At 35.9% G+C, this 17270-nt stretch overlaps 1 protein-coding gene across 50 annotated transcripts in view; it reads right to left on the bottom strand.

Moving 5' to 3' along the window:
- The window catches only part of TRDN (triadin), a 408839-nt gene that overhangs the window by 106311 nt on the left and 285258 nt on the right, over positions 1–17270 (bottom strand). For 28 of the 50 annotated variants that reach the window (XR_014065597.1, XR_014065596.1, XR_014065593.1 and 25 more), the window contains 5 exons: positions 16894–16926; positions 16746–16772; positions 14237–14263; positions 10689–10739; positions 5271–5318 (listed from right to left, as the gene is read on the bottom strand). Coding sequence is in view for 41 of the 50 variants with exons in the window: in XM_081530502.1 (XP_081386628.1) it covers positions 5271–5318; positions 10689–10739; positions 14237–14263; positions 16746–16772; positions 16894–16926 (186 nt within the window). In the remaining 9 variants the exon portion in view is untranslated. The remainder of the gene's footprint in view (positions 1–5270; positions 5319–10688; positions 10740–14236; positions 14264–16745; positions 16773–16893; positions 16927–17270) is intronic. The other 22 variants (XR_014065592.1, XR_014065600.1, XR_014065594.1 and 19 more) reach the window with 1 other exon arrangement.

Genomic DNA, 17270 nt, shown 5'->3' with positions numbered 1-17270 from the left:
CTTACAATTCTTCATTGACTCCCTAGTGCTCATAAGATAGAGCTGAATTTTAAAATCAGGTCCCCTTACAGCATTATTAGCATAAGTTATATTAATTCATACTGTATTCTTGAGATTCTTATTACTCTTCACACACATCATGCAATTTTCCTCTGTTTTGCCTTCCTCTGTTACCTAGGCCCAAGATACTCTTTCAACTAATTATTATGTAACAAAAGTCTACCTGTTATTTAGGGCTTAAATTTAAAGTCACCTTTTACAGCAAATCTTTTGCTTTTCCTCAGGTAAGAATAATTTTTAAACTCCTGTGGCACTTTATCTCTATTTATCTATTTATCCTGTTGGCTTTCAAATATAAACTATGATCATACAGAAAACACTTAGATGAAAGCAAAAAAAAATGAGGCCTAAATAACTCACGGAGTCAAGCAAGATTCATATATTCATGATTTTAATTGTTCAAGTAATATCTGAATATTTCTTTAAGTTTTCACATAGTGTATGATGCATAAGTATATGTTGAATGAAAGTGAAAAGTATTTGAAAACTTCAAAACAAATATAAAACAGTAAGGTAATTATCAGATTGATGATTTAATACTATATATCTACAAATAAAATTTGACTTAAAAGCAAGTTAAGATTAAACAATTTATACGAGATATAAACTGGCACATGGTGATTAATTTAAAATATTTAATTATTTTTTTTAACTTTGAACATTTAAAACGATTGTAAAATCAGTAATTTCCACTTAACATAGTAACACAGTTCCTAGTTCAAGCCTCAATGTAGAATAATATGTAGAATAATAAAGTCCAGTGTCTTAAAAACAAAGAAAACCCAAAGGCGATTGAGGGCTGGTTACTATATGTATAGTATACATATACTATATGTATAGTAAAAGAATAGCAAGGAGAGATAAGAAAGCCTTCCTCAGCGATCAGTGCAAACAAATAGAGGAAACCAACAGATTGGGAAAGACTAGAGACCTCTTCAAGAAAATTAGAGATACCAAAGGAACATTTCATGCAAAGATAGGCTCGATAAAGGACAGAAATGGTATGGACCTAACAAAGCAAAAGATATTAAGAAGAGGTGGCAAGAATACACAGAAGAACTGTACAAAAAAGATCTTCACGACCCAGATAATCACGATGGTGTGATCACTCACCTAGAGCCAGACATCCTGGAATGTGAAGTCAAGTGGGCCTTGGGAAGCATCACTATGAACAAAGCTAGAGGAGGTGATGGAATTCCAGTTGAGCTATTTCAAATCCTCAAAGGTGATGCTGTGAAAGTGCTGCACTCGATATGCCAGCAAATTTGGAAAACTCAGCAGGGGCCACAGGACTGGAAAAGGTCAGTTTTCGTTCCAATCCCAAAGAAAGGCAATGCTAAAGAATGCTCAAACTACCACACAATTGCACTCATCTCACACGCTAGTAAAGTAATGCTCAAAATTCTCCAAGCCAGGCTTCAGCAATACGTGAACCGTGAACTTCCAGATGTTCAAGCTGGTTTTAGAAAAGGCAGAGGAACCAGAGATCAAATTGCCAATATCCGCTGGATCATCGAAAAAGCAAGAGAGTTCCAGAAAAACATCTATTTCTGCTTTATTGACTATGCCAAAGCCTTTGACTGTGTGGATCACAATAAACTGTGGAAAATTCTGAAAGAGATGGGAATACCAGACCATCTGACCTGTCTCTTGAGAAACCTGTATGTAGGTCAGGAAGCAACAGTTAGAACTGGACATGGAACAACAGACTGGTTCCAAATAGGCAAAGGAGTACGTCAAGGCTGTATATTGTCACCCTGCTTATTTAACTTCTATGCAGAGTACATCATGAGAAATGCTGGGCTGGAAGAAACACAAGCTGGAATCAAGATTGCCAAGAGAAATATCAATAACCTCAGATATGCGGATGATACCACCCTTATGGCAGTAAGTGAAGAAGAACTAAAGAGCCTCTTGATGAAGGTGAAGGAGGAGAGTGAAAAAGTTGGCTTAAAGCTCAACGTTCAGAAAACTAAGATCATGGCATTTGGTCCCATCACTCCATGGGAAATAGATGGGGAAACAGTGGAAACAGTGTCAGACTTTACTTTTTTGGGCTCCAGAATCACTGCTGATGGTGATCGCAGCCATGAAATTAAAAGATGCTTACTCCTTGGAAGGAAGGTTGTGGCCAACCTAGATAGCATGTTTAAAAGCAGAGACATTACTTTGCCAACAAAAGTCCGTCTAGTCAAGGCTATGGTTTTTCCAGTGGTCATGTATGGATGTGAGAGTTGGACGGTGAAGAAAGCTGAGCGCCGAAGAATTGATGCTTTTGAACTGTGGTGTTGGAGAAGACTCTTGAGAGTCCCTTGGACTGCAAGGAGATCCAATCAATCCATCCTAAAGAAGATCAATCCTGGGTGTTCATTGGAAGGTCTGATGTTGAAGCTGAAGCTCCAATACTTTGGCCACCTCATGCGAAGGGTTGACTCATTGGAAAAGACCCTCATGCTGAGTAGGATTGGGGGCAGGAGGAGAAGGGGACGACAGAGGATGAGATGGTTGGATGGCATCACCGACTCGATGAACATGGGTTTGGGTAGACTCCGGGAGTTGGTGATGGACAGAGAGGCCTGGCGTGCTGCAGTTCATGGGGTTGCAGAGAGTCGGACACGACTGAGCGACTGAACTGAACTGAACTAATATATGTATGATGAAACAATATATATTTCATGTGTGATTAATCGTCACTGATAAGGAGAAATGAAACCATCTGACAAATGAGAAGAGTCTCTTTTGAATGTTATGTGTCACTTGTCAAACTGGTTAAGTCCTACCTGAGTTTCAAAATATTTATGATGGCTTTGGAAGGAACACTTGTTTCTGTTAATTTTCTATAGCTGCAAGGAAATCTAATAAGTAGAGTCACATTTAAATTAATGATTGATGTATGAAATCTAAGATTAACTAGAGGCAAAGTAACTAATGCCAATACTCTGTTTTCATAAACAGGTTATTTATCTCCTTGCATTTCATTCTGAGCCTAGCAATCAGTTCTAATTAATCCCAACCAAAATGTTTGGCCTTACTCTAAACTCAGAGATCATTCTTGGTTGAATATTCCAGTGAACTAACTAAATTATTATTCAATATTAATTCAGTATGTCTGTTCACTCTAATGGGTCTTGACTAACTCCATATTATGTGTGGTCATATTTATACCCTAAATATCTAGGCTCATATTTCTACCCTAAATATCAAGTGATTCAGAGTCTGTGCATGGGTCAGCTACTAGTTTTCAAATCTTTCCTTTTTAATTCTGTCTCCAGACTGTCTTGACAATCAAAGATTTCTTGAGGCTCAGTATGTGAAAGCTAATTCCAGATAAAATCCATATACTGCTACTTGGACATCCCATTGGTCTCATTCACGGCTGAAGATTTTGAACACAATTCTACCTTGCTTCTCTTCTTGCTTCAGCATATATAGATGTCCTTACCTTATAGTTAGGGCTTCCCTGGTGAGGGAAAAGCGTCTGCCCGCAATGCGAGAAACCCGGGTTCAATCCCTGGGTCAGGAAGAGCCCGTGGAGAAAGAAATGGCAACCCACTCCAGTACTCTTGCCTGGAACATCCCATGGATGGAGAAGCTTGGTAGGCTTCATGGGGTCGCAAAGAGTCGGTCATGACGGAGTAACTTCACTTTCAGCTCACCTTGTAGTTACTAGATCCATGTACCCTGTATCCATGCCTAGATTATGACTTTCTCCGAATCTGGAGACCCTTAGCCTTGTTATTGACACCATGGTATTATCCATTCTGAAGCACCCAGGTTTTACCCACACATTACACTTAATGCTGAAAAGTAAAAGTGATTTCAGAATAAGACCTCATAAGAGAATGACATATTTTAATATGGGGTTCCAATAAATTCAAGGCTCTGCCACTTATGGCAAACTGATACCTAGTAAAACATGTCAATGAAACAGGTATCATGGTCACTTATCTCAAAAATGACATCACAAATACTAGGTTACTAAGAAAAAAGCTGTCTAGGAAACAGATTTTATTTCTATTTAATATAAATTCAGAATAATAAGTAGAGTTATTTTTGAAAAAGCAAACCCATTAAATAATTCAACTGCTTCTAATTAAGTATTATCTTACAATACAGCTTATATTTCCTTTAAGTGTTCTTTAATTTTTTGTCTTTCATCAGCATATACATGTGTATAGTAACTTATACACTAATTTATATAACTAACATATTAATTTATAATTCACTTTATTAACTAATATATACCTTTATCAATATATCCATGTATTCATTTAAATATATATGTATATAACTTGGGAATGTGGATATGTATCATATATATTTTATATCTCCCTCTAGTCCTGATACATAGTTAGTTTCTTAAAAAGCATATGAAATAAAGAGCTTTTAAGAAGAAAAATGTTAAGCCATTTTAGTGGCATATATGGAAAAGGGTATATGATATATAAAAGGTAGTGTTTGTATATGTGTATGTGGAGGACAGGGTTGCTAAACTGTGTCATGAGATTCTTCCAAAGACACTGATGTATTATTGATTTCATTTCTATTTGTAAAGTAAAATTACAAATTTCAAAATTATTCCAGTTTATTTTGAATGGAGAATACGTAAATTTCTCACCATACTGAATATTTTTAACATATATTAATGTTCTTAAAGATATTCTTTAGAGTGTCAACTAAGAGGAGTCAGTATTCACATAACAGTTGCTTCTGATTAGATGTGACAAGAAAAATAGGTTTAAAAACTTAAATTTGAAACGTCCTAACATGTTTCTTTCCAGGCAAGCATCCTAAGGAATGTATTTTCTAATTTTACACTCTTCTTGCATAAAGTGAACATTGTTTATGGAAGTTCTACTAGCCAAAGTTCTGTTTGATCAAACCCTAAACATATAAATCAGTGTACTGAGTTTGCATGCTCTCCAGATGATTGAATCCTGTGGAATTTATACAGTTGCATTTCTTCAATTTATTTTCAAAAACTAACTTAACAATGGACTATAATTACTAGCTTTAGTTTATGACCCTAAAAGAATAAAAACTTTTGGCATCAGAGCACTGAAGACAAAGCCTTGGGCGAAGTGGCTTTGTTCCATATCAGTGAAATAGTAAAATCAATAAATAAGGCTCTTCTATAAGCATTAAACAATACATCAAGTTAGCAAAAAGAAGTTATAGTCATGACATCTTTTTCTTTAAGCTGCACTGACCTTTTTTCGATGAAGCAGAACCAACCTCTTCTTTGGTTCGTTCAGTCTCTGTAAATTCATATATTAAAGAATAAGAAATGGATATTAGACATGCCAGGTAGATATCTTATAGTATTCAAAGTCAGATGACTAAAACTACCTAAAGGATAAAATGTATGTGGCACCTAAGAGCAAAGCAAGCAGCAGAGAAAACTTACACTTAATGTGCTTGAAATTTTTTTGGAACTAATTGTTAAATAAGACAGAAATTCTCTTCCAAGATACAATCCTTGTGAAAAGTGCATACCTTTACAACCCCCTGTAAGCTTAAGTAATAAAATATCACCAAAGCATTTGAAACCTCTTATTTGTCTTACTACTCATTGCATACCTCTCTCTTCATCTCAGAACATCATTGCCCGAATTTCTATATAACTCATTTTTTTATTTTTCTGTAGTTTTTTATTACATGAATTTATCTCCAAACAAAGGTAAGGCCATTATACACAGGTTGAGTTATATTGTTTAGTGATAAAACTTTTTATAAATTGAATTTTTTTTTTAATTCTTGTAATTGGCTTCCTTCAAAATGTGCTGAGATGCAGTGTTGAAATAGTTTAACAAGATGGCCTATTAGACTTTAACAGCTTTAGTGCCTTTACTGGTCTACATAAAGAAACCAAAGGCAGAGTCAACAAGATTTTTCTTGAATCAAGAAAATGATACTCAAGAGCAATTATTGTAAGAGCCAAATAACTAAATTTTCCCAAATAAGGCAATATATGTCATAGCCAATTAATATTTTTTTGCTTTGCTTCCAGGCAGTCTCTATAAAACCTTTGCCCTCGCCCCTACTAGTAGAGTTCCCCTCATGTTTTTGTCACTGCCCTATTTGATTCACTGTTTACTTAAATTAGCTGTCACAAGTCATGCTGATATGAGTAGCTGTAGTTGATTGCTTTCACTGCTGTGTAGTATTCCACTGTACACATATTCTACATATTATGTATCCATTCCCCTGCCAATGAACACTGGGTCCTGTCCAATTTTGTATTATTATAAATAATGCTGCTATAAATATTCCTGTATATGAATCCTGGTGCAAGGTGTAAGAATCTTTTAAGAAGTGAAAGTGCTAGGTCATAGCATGTGCTCTTGTTTAACTCTAAATAAATGCCATATTTTCCCAAAGTTTTACATTCACACCAACAGTATATGTACGAGTTTCTACTGTTTCATAGTATAACCATCACCAGAATGAACATTTTCCTCCATTTTTGATCAATTTGATATGTGTAAAATAGTATTATTGTGATTTTACATAAATTTTCATTATTACTAACACACTAAATCTATTTTGATAGATTCGTAGGCCATTTGTGTCTTGTTTTATTTTTGATACTTGCTTATATCTTTTACTCATTTTTTCTACTCACTGTTCTATCAAGTTCTTTGTTCTTTTTTAGTGTTTTTTTTTTTTTAACTACTAACCTCTAGTTACTTATATATGCTACAAACATCTTTTCCAAATATGTACCTTGTCTTTTATCTCTTTATGGTATCTACTGGTGGCTTTAATCTTAATATAATAAAATATATTAAATTTTTTATGACTTGAATTTGCATGTAATTTTTGAGATTCAACTGTATTTCAAAATAATATAAAAATATATCTTCCTATACTTATTTAATGCTTTGTTTTGTTCAATTCCTAAACCATCCAGAATTGATATTTTGAAATTGTACAAAGTAGGAATAAATTACTTTTTTGCAATGAATACCAACTACATAAGCAACACTCAAAAATAATCTCTCCATTTTCTATTGAAATGGCTGTTTTTTCTTACATCAGATTTTGATCAAGTGAAATTGTTTTAGGTCTCTTTTGTTCCTGTCCTACTGGAAAACGTTAGGTCTGCCCTAACACCATGCTACCCTTTAAAACACAATATCAAGAGACTGCTTTATTAATAAGACTCAAGTCACATAGCACTTGTCTCAACAGTCATACATTTTGCTGTACTCATTATACTTCCATAAAATTTATTTCTGATTTTCTCTTTGAAACTCTTTCCTCTTCCTCCCTGCTTTCTTGTTCTAAACTGAACTCAGATTCTACTTCTGCTAGTAATCCTTTATCTAGCTGGGTTTTCTTTGAACCAACCTTGACGAATATTCTTAAGCTCCAAACCATGACATTTTCCAGTTTCAGGATAGCACCCAGAACACCAACTGTGGCTTAATAAGTCGGATTAAACAAGAAGCACATCTTGCCCTACAATCTAAATCAGTCCCAGGTCTACCACAGTCTAGTTTTTATGGTACTTAAATTCCTAAACCAGCATCTGGCGTTGTATCGGTGCTATTTTAAGTTCAATCAGGCACCATCATATGTGATTTGGGTAGTGATCATATAATTTATCATCCAAACTAAGCAGGTGAAAAGAGTTGCTAGTAATTATTTTTCTGGACTAATACGAATAAACCCAGTCTTCCCTAAAGGACTGAGATAAAGTGTCATATAGGACATGCAACCTGTGGTCTAGACACATCTCACTGATATCAGATCTACTAGTTCAGGCCTATAGATCTTTTTCCCAAAAACTTCCATGATAGAATATTTAAACTGAGTAAAAAAGCCATGCAACTTTCTAAGTAATATAAGCTGTTCCCAAATAGTCTTCTAGTATCATATAGTTGAATAAATTCAAAGGTACTTTGTTTTTAAATTCTGCATACTGGATATTCCTGGAAGACCGTGACATATATTGGTAGATCAAGAGATAGATGTGTGTAGATGTGTGACTTACACATGTAGGTATTGAAATGTAGTTAAGGTGTTAAGCAGAGTCAGGCTTGGTGGCTGAGCATAACACAAAAATCTAGTGTGGTGTTAAAACTAAGAAATGAAAAATTCCTGGTTATTGTCATTTAATTCAAATTTAGACCCACAATTAAAAATAACTAGACTTTGGCTCTGATCTGGTCTTTGGTATCTTTTTTACTCATAATTCAAACTGACCACAGGCTGGTCAAATATGCACAAGAAAACATTATCAAAGCCCTGCTGTCTTTGATAAGAGGAATAAAGCAATGTATGGCAGTACTTTAAAGAGTTTGAGGAATACTGGTCCTTGAAGTGTTCTTTGGGAAAAAGAGAGTGATGTCTAATGTATTTGCCAAGCACTGTCTACTCTATTCCCTTTTGCACCAAGAGTAGTGTAAAAGATCTGCGTCTAAAAATCTACTTGTTTCATCCCCTTCCTTCTTGAAAATAACTAGTCATATCATCAACCCCTATATCATTATCCAAAATGGTGGCAAGGAGTTGGGGGGGATGTGCAGTGGACTGCAGGAAGGAAAACTGGGTGTGTTGAGGCATTTTTTTAATGCAGTATGATAATGGAAAAGGTCAATTTTCATTCCAATCCCAAAGAAAGGCAATGCCAAAGAATGTTCAAACTACTGCACAACTGTACTAATTTCACATGCTAGCAAGCTAAAGATCAAAATTCTTCAATCTAGGCTTAAACAGTATGTGAACCGAGAACTTCCAGATGTACAGCTGGATCTAGAAAAGGCAGAGGAACCAGAGATCAAACTGCCAACATTTTGTATTGTAGAAAAAACGAGAATTTCAGAAAAACATCTACTTCTGCTACAATGACTATGCTAAAGCCTTTGACTGTGTGGATCCCAAATAACTGTGGAAAATTCTTTAAGAGATGGGAATACTAGACCAACTTACCTGTTTCCTGAGAAATCTGTATGCAGGTCAGGAAGCAATGGTTAGAACCAGACATGGAACAATGGACTGGTTGAAAATTGGGAAAGGAGTACGTCAAGGCTGTATATTGTCCCCCTGCTTATTTAAATTATATGCAGAGTACATCATGTGAAATGCCAGGCTGGATAAAGCACAAGCAGGAATCAAGATTGCTGTGAGAAGTATCAATAACCTCAGATATGCAGAGGATACCACCCTATAGCAGAAAGTGAAGAGGAACCAAAGAGTCTCTTGATGAAGGTGAAAGGGGAGAGTGAAAAAGCTGTTAAAAAAAAAAAACAGCTGTTAAAAAGCTGTTTAAAAAAAACAGCTGTTAAAAAGCTGTTTAAAAATGTTTAAAACTCAACATTCAAAAAACGAAGATCATGGCATTAGGTCCCATCACTCATGTCAAAAATAGATGGGGAAACAATGGAAACAGTGACAGACTTTTTTTCTTGGGCTCCAAAATCACTGCAGATGGCGATAGCAACCATGAAATTAAAAGACCCTTGCTCCCTGGAAGAAAAGCTATGACAAACCTAGATAGCATATTAAAAAGCAGCGACATTCCTTTGCCAACAAAGGTCTGTCTAGTCAAAGCTATGGTTTTTCCAGTAGTCATGTATGGATGTGAGAGTTGGACCATAAAGACTGAGCACTGGAGAATTGATGCTTTTGAACTGAGGTGTTGGAGAAGACTCTTGAGAGTCCCTTGGACAGCAAGGAGATCAAACTAGTTGATCCTAAAGGAAATCAGTCCTGAACATTCATTGAAAGGACTGATGCTAAAGCCGAAGCTCCAATATTTTGGCCGCCTGATGTGAAGATCTACTTCACTGGAAAGGACCCTGATGCTGGGAAAGATTGAGGGCAGGAGGAGAACAGAACAACAGAGGATGAGATAGTTGGATGGCATCATCAACTCCATGGAAATGAGTTTGAGCAAACTCTGGGAGATAGTGAAGGACAGGGAAGCCTGGTGTGCTGCAGTTCATGGGGTCACAAAGAGTTGGACTCAATGTAGTGACTGAACAACAACAATTATAATGGAATCTTTATTGACTTGTAGAAATTTTAAATCTAAGTTTGGCATCTTTGTTGGTAAAAGGCATTCCTCCTCCATCCACATAATCACTGATGCATAACTTTACTCGTGGAGGCAGTAAGTGCCCTTCCGTAGTGCATGCTACATCACCGAACCTGAATGATTTCTCTTTTCTTCAAGCTCATGACACCATGAGAACATCCACCCTGTACTGATATAGCTCCAAACTAGTCTACGTCCTCCAGTGTTTTTCTTATACTAATTTTGGTTTCCTTAGGACCTAGAACAAATAATTCTACACCACAAATTCAATTCACATTCTAGTTATTTCCTTTAATTGAGTGCTGAAGACAAATTACCTTTTACTTTTTCCCTAGATTTGCATTACTCCTGTCAATCTCACCTTTCCTTGTTAATTCAATTATCCCATAAATACTTAATTTATATTAAACTATATATCTCACTGCCTCACTAGCTCTCATAATTTAAGATAATGTAAAATCATATCCTTAATATTCAGGTTATATACACAATACTATGTGCCCCATACTTTGTGAATAACAGAAGGAATTTTCAATAGTATTGGTAATGAGATGACTTAGGCATTAAGTTTATAATAGCTCACCATATATGGAAGCTATGGAAACATTCTTCCATTGTGTGGTTTCAAGACCCCCTGCCAAAAAAAAAAACACAAGTTCTTAGTTGGGGAAATGGACGGTCACATTGCTAGCAGAGATTTTAAATAATTTATTAATTGTTTTTAATTAATTGTGGCAAGAAGACACAGAAGAATTGTACAAAAAAGATCTTCATGACCCAGATAATCATGATGGTGTCATCACTCACCTAGAGCCAGACATCCTGGAATGTGAAGTCAAGTAGGCCTTAGGAAGCATCACTACAAACAAAGCTAGTGGAGGTGATAGAATTCCAGTTGAGCTATTTCAAATTCTGAAAGATGACGCTGTGAAAGTGCTGCATTCAATATGCCAGTCAATATGGAAAACTCAGCAGTGGCCACAGGACTGGAAAAGGTCAGTTTTCGTTCCAATCCCAAAGAAAGGCAATGCTAAAGAATGCTCAAACTACCACACAATTGCACTCATCTCACACACTAGTAAAGTAATGCTTAAAATTCTCCAAGCCAGCCTTCAGCAATATGTGAACCGTGAACTTCCAGATGTTCAAGCTGGTTTTAGAAAAGGCAGAGGAACCAGAGATCAAATGGCCAACATCAGCTGGATCATCGAAAAAGCAAGAGAGTACCAGAAAAACATCTATTTCTGCTTTATTGACTATGCCAAAGCCATTGTGTGTGGATCACAATAAACTGTGGAAAATTCTGAAAGAGATGGGAATACCAGACCACCTGACCTGTCTCTTGAGAAACCTGTATGTAGGTCAGGAAGCAACAGTTAGAACTGGACATGGAACAACAGACTAGTGCCAAATAGGAAAAGGAGTACGTCAAGGCTGTATATTGTCACCCTGCTTATTTAACTTATATGCAGAGTACATCATGAGAAATGCTGGGCTGGAGAAGCACAAGCTGGAATCAAGACTGCCGGGAGAAATATCAGTAACCTTGGAGAAGGCAATGGCACCCCACTCCAGTACTCTTGCCTGGAAAATCCCATGGACAGAGGAGCCTGGTAGGCTGCAGTCCATGGGGTTGCAAAGAGTTGGACATGACTGAGCGACTTCACTTTCACTTTTCACTTTCATGCATTGGAGAAGGAAATGGCAACCCACTCCAGTGTTCTTGCCTGGAGAATCCCAGGGACGGGGGAGCCTGGTGGGCTGCTGTCTACGGGGTCGCACAGAGTCGGAAACGACTGATGAGACTTAGCAGCAGCAGCAGCAGATATGCAGATGACACCACCCTTATGGCAGAAAGTGAAGAAGAACTAAAGAGCCTCTTGATAAAAGTGAAAGAGGAGAGTGAAAAAGTTGGCTTAAAGCTCAACATTCAGAAAACTAAGATCATGGCATCCAGTCCCATCACTTCATGGCAGATAGATGGGGAAACAGTGGAAACAGTGGCTGACTTTATTTTTCTGGGCTCCAAAATCACTGCAGATGGTGACTGCAGCCATGAAATTAAAAGACACTTAGTCTTTAAAGTTATGACCAACCTAGATAGCATATTAAAAAGCAGAGACATCACTTTGCAAACAAAGGTCCGTCTAGTCAAGGCTATAATTTTTCCAGTGGTCATGTATGGATGTGAGAGTTGGACTATAAAGAAAGCTGAGCGCTGAAGAATTGATGCTTTTGAACTGTGGTGTTGGAGAAGACTCTTGAGAGTCCTTTGGACTGCAAGGAGATCCAACCAGTGCATCCTAAAGGAGATCAGTCCTGGGTATTCATTGGAAGGACTGAGGTTGAAGCTGAAACTCCAATACTTTAGTCACCTGATGCGCAAAGCTGACTCATTGGAAAAGACCCTGAGGGCAGGAAGAGAAGGGGACGACGGAGTATGAGATGGCTGGATGGCATCACCGACTCAATGGACATGGGTTTGGGTGGACTCAGGGAGTTGGTGATGGACAGGGAGGCCTGGCGTGCTGCGGTTCATGGGGTCGCAAAGAGTCGGACATGATTGAGCAACTGAACTGAACTGAACTGATACTGGGAGATAATGCCTATGTAAAGTCCACATCATTCAACTATACAAGGAAATGGATATCAATTCTTTTGAGACTTTTATATTGAGTCTAAGATGATTTGGCAGGCTAAATTTGTTAATTTCCTGCAAAAGATGCTGATCTCTTCAAAACTTGATTGGATAGTGTTTCATAGACAGCAGAACTTACAGAATTTTTTTTTTCATCACAAATGAGTATTTTTATCTAAATGTCACATTTTCCTAGGAAGAAAATGTTCATTTTCAAAGTAATCTCCAATCTAAAGTTCTGAACCACTGCAGCAAAATTATCAAATTTGTTTTATATATTTTCTTGATTATGCATTTCTACAGACTGAGTATTAGCATACTAAATACTCAGTAATATGAAGTTCTAATCAGCTTATATTCAACTAAAAATTTTCATGAAAACATAAGTGGAATTTTAGATTCATGTTATACCTTTCCTTAAGGTCTAAAATGTCTATGTAAACACTTTCAACTGTAATTTTTTAAAAAGACACCAAGCTACACAGCATTATATCTTCCATTTTTCTCTGATATATTCACCAATGATATATTGTCTCATAAACCTGGCAGTAAATAAAACATGCATTCTCTTTTAGTACTAGTACTATCATTAATACTTATGTAACTCTAAATCAAAAGGAAAATATAAACATATTTACACCATGCATAAAAATGTGGTTTGATCTTAAATCTTATAGACAAAGCTTAGAGAAGCTGAAAGAATATTTTTTCCTAAGCTCACACACCATTTTTCCTAAAATAATTGTCATTAATGACCATCTGTTAGATACTTCATCTAATTGAGAAATACCAACAAAGAAAAAAGCATTTATTCTTTAGTGTATTGTCAAAGTTTCATAGATGCAAATGCCACAGTATGTTACAGTTACCAGTTGATAGTTATTAAAAATCTAAGGTTCAAGAAGGAGGGGACATATGCATACTTATGACTGATACATGTTGATGTGTGGCAGAAACCAACAATATTGTAAAGCAATCATTCTTCAATTAAAAATATATAAATTTAAAAATTTTTGAGGATAAAAGCCTTAAAAATTATGATATTGCAAGAGCAATAAATAAATAATAAAACTGTAGGGAGCTTCATTTCATTAAAGACACAATAACTTTCACTAGTAGACAAATTATGTTGCCTCCTGGTTTGACGAAGTGATTAACCATTAGGAAAATTGTCTATTATGTTTAAAAAAACTGAAAAGATCACTTATCATTCTGCACGATGGGAAACAAAAATACAAACAATTCAAAAAGGTGTTATCTAGAAAAATTAACACTTACAAATGAAAGTTCTATAGGTAAATTTTAAGAAGAACTGATTCACAAAAAATACAAGGTTGAGTAAGTATGCATATTTGTTTAACACAACACATAATCAGAGCTAGGAACAGAGTAAGTCAGCCTTAAAAATTAGCATTAGCATTGTCTAAGCAGAAAGTTAAATGAGTAAGCTGCTGAAATATGCTTTTTGTTTTTTCAAGTTTTAGTCAACATACTTGCTTTAATGTGTTTTTCACTTGGAGCTGTTAAGGACAAAAAAAATAATAAGGTCTAAATCAGTTATAAGTCTCCTTGGGTCTCTCTAAAATAGTTTTACAGCTATTTTCATTTTTAAAAAGACTGTATTATAGTCTTGTAAACTAAAGAAGAAAGTATATCTGAGAAAAAAGAACATACAATTTTGTGCTATTTTCTTTTATAAATTTTAAATATATTAGGGCTTCCCTGATACCTCAATTGGTAAAGAATTTGCCTGCAATGCAGGAGACCCTGGGTCGATTCCTGGGTCCGGAAGATCTGCTGGAGAAGGGATAGGCTACCTACTCTGGTATTCTTGGGCTTCCCTTGTGGCTCAGCCGGTAAATCTGCCTGCAATGAGGGAGACCTGGTTCGATCCCTGGGTTGGGAAAATCCCCTGGAAAAGGGAAAGGCAATGCACTCCAGTATTCTGTCCTAGAGAATTCCATGGACTCTATAGTCCATGGGGTCGTAAAGAGTCAGACAGGACTGAGCAACTTTCACTTTTACTCATGAACCACAAATTTCTGATATTCATATACCTTCTCCGAACACAGAATGCTCATTCATGACTCATTCATTTTGTTTTCCATTTTAAATTATATAAGAATCTGATTGATTTTATATATGTGCCAATGCAGTTTCCTTAAAGTCTACAAAATGGTGTGAAAAAGAAGAAAGTGAATCAATAAATTACCCAATAGTTGCAAGAAAAAGATTTCAAGAAATTTAAATTACTGCATTTTGTCAAATATTGGATAGTAATGTTTAGCTATTAAAACTCTTAAAACTGATTATACCCATCATCATTCTTCATGTCTCTCCATGTCTATATTTCTCTGATGTATGCTCTAGTTCAACTTTCTGCATATGTACACAAGTAAGAATATATGTTATGACCACATGGTGGGAACGTTACCCTGGAATACATAATGTGGTGAAAGTGAGATTATTACATATTATAAATTATTTTTGAGTTTTTCATGTTTGTTTTTTCAAAAATATATTATCATATTTGATTTTTTTTTCATCTAATCAAACATTATCAAGTGCCCAAAATGTTCCTGACATTATAATAGGCACTGTGGGGATAAAGATATAAAAAATGATCCTCATCTTCTAATTTCTATTTAAACTGGGAACTAGAAAAGGTAATATGATCATAAAAGTATGTTAAGTGCTTTTATATGGAAAATAAAATGATGCTATGAGAACTAATTGGAGAATCACCTAAATGATTTGGGTTTGCTGAGGAAGTTTTACAAACCTGAAAGAAGAATAAGAAATGTGGTTTCGAATCTGATCTGCTGTGGTTTGTGATAGGGGTAGAAGTAATTTAGCTAGATTTGCTTGGTTATTTGCGTAATATTGTAATTTCTATTTTGGGCATGTGTGCTAAGTCACTTCAATGGGGTCCAACTCTGAGACCCTATGGGCAGCAGCCAGCTAGGCTCCTCTGTGCATAGAATTTTCCAGGTAAGAATACTGGAGTGGGTTGCTGTACCTTCCTCCAGGGTTTTTTCCCAGCCTAAGGATCAAACCTGAGTCTCCTACATCTCCTGCATTGGCAGGCAGGTTCTTTACCACTAGTGCCACCCGGGAAACCCAATTTTTATTTTAATGTATCGCTAATGTAAACGCTATTTCCATTTAAATATATTATGATGGGAGGAGTGACTACTGGATATTATATGAGGCTATGACTACCTACACACATACACACACAGATCATTAAAGTTCCTTGATCAGGAAATACATTCATTTTCATTTGAAACAACAGATAGGGCAAGTTAAATGCCCAGAAACTTTAAGAAAATCATTTGATATCTACAGGTACTGAATTCTTAGTTTTTGTTTGCTTGTATGTATGTTTTTCTGCTTGTCTGATTCTCAATTTGTTTCTTTTTTCCCCCTCATTCGAATGTAAATGGACTGAAGACATAATCTGCTTCTCTCACTGCAACTACCCTGAGTACTCAAGGTGTGTTAATAAAGAACATTTTGAGTAGATAGAGAATATTTGCTACAATTAAATGTTTCATATTTAAAAACAAAGCAATATCAGATGCATTTACAGAAAGGGTTTTGCTTTTATTTTTGCTTTTTACACTAGATATAACAGGGCTTCTCACACACTGCATTGACGAACCCACTGGGGATGTTAGGAAGTTGCAGGTTCTGATTCAGTGGGTCTGGCATGGGGCCAGAGATTCTGCATCTCTAACAATCTCTCAGGAGACCCTTATGCTGCTGGTTCACAGAATGCACATTGAGTAGCAAGAATGTAACATATTACTTGGCTTCCATTTTCTTACATGGCCTTGACATCAACTTTATGTCCAGAGCTGGGAAAAATGACATCTCATAAGATGGAAGGATTTCCTGCCCTTTCTCCCTGTCATGGCCCTTACGCCCTGTCTGAGGCTGCAGCATTAATAAAGCCTGGACATCAGATAGAAAGACCTCTGCAGCCCCAGTCTGACTCACCTGACTGTTCCTTCTTTGGCGACTTTGCTGAATCAAACGAGAAAAGAAAAAAAAATTAACATTCCATGCTATTTGATGGCATTTCAGTATTCAATTTGCAAATTAATATCTCGAAATTAAGAGGATGGAGGAATTTAAAAACAGTTACCTGGTTCCACGTGTTTTTCTTTCTTTTCCGGTTCTGAAATATATTATTTTTGTTATTATTATTATTATTCCAATTTTATTTTTTCCAACTTAATTGTTCTAACACAAAGAAGCATATATGTACTAGTGCTGTATTGCACCAATAATAGCTGCCATGAAGACTAATATCAATGTATATTTAAAATAAGGTTTTCCATTTCTCCTCAGTTTTTCCTCATAGAACAACAATAAAATATTCTGAATATGAGAGGAATTAAAATTGTCCATGGATAAGAATCTAGAAAGATATTGTAAGGTCTATAAACGATGGAAAAAATTTAAATTTTCTTACTGACTAGATCAATATGAAATAAATTTGGGATAAAAAGTAAGCATAAA

Source organism: Giraffa tippelskirchi, chromosome 9, assembly GCF_054371585.1.
Source record: "Giraffa tippelskirchi isolate mGirTip1 chromosome 9, T2T-mGirTip1v1.2.pri, whole genome shotgun sequence".
Lineage (NCBI taxonomy): Eukaryota > Metazoa > Chordata > Mammalia > Artiodactyla > Giraffidae > Giraffa > Giraffa tippelskirchi.
The sequence above is the reverse complement of the archived record's forward strand: the minus strand, read 5'-3'. Positions and strand labels throughout refer to the sequence as shown.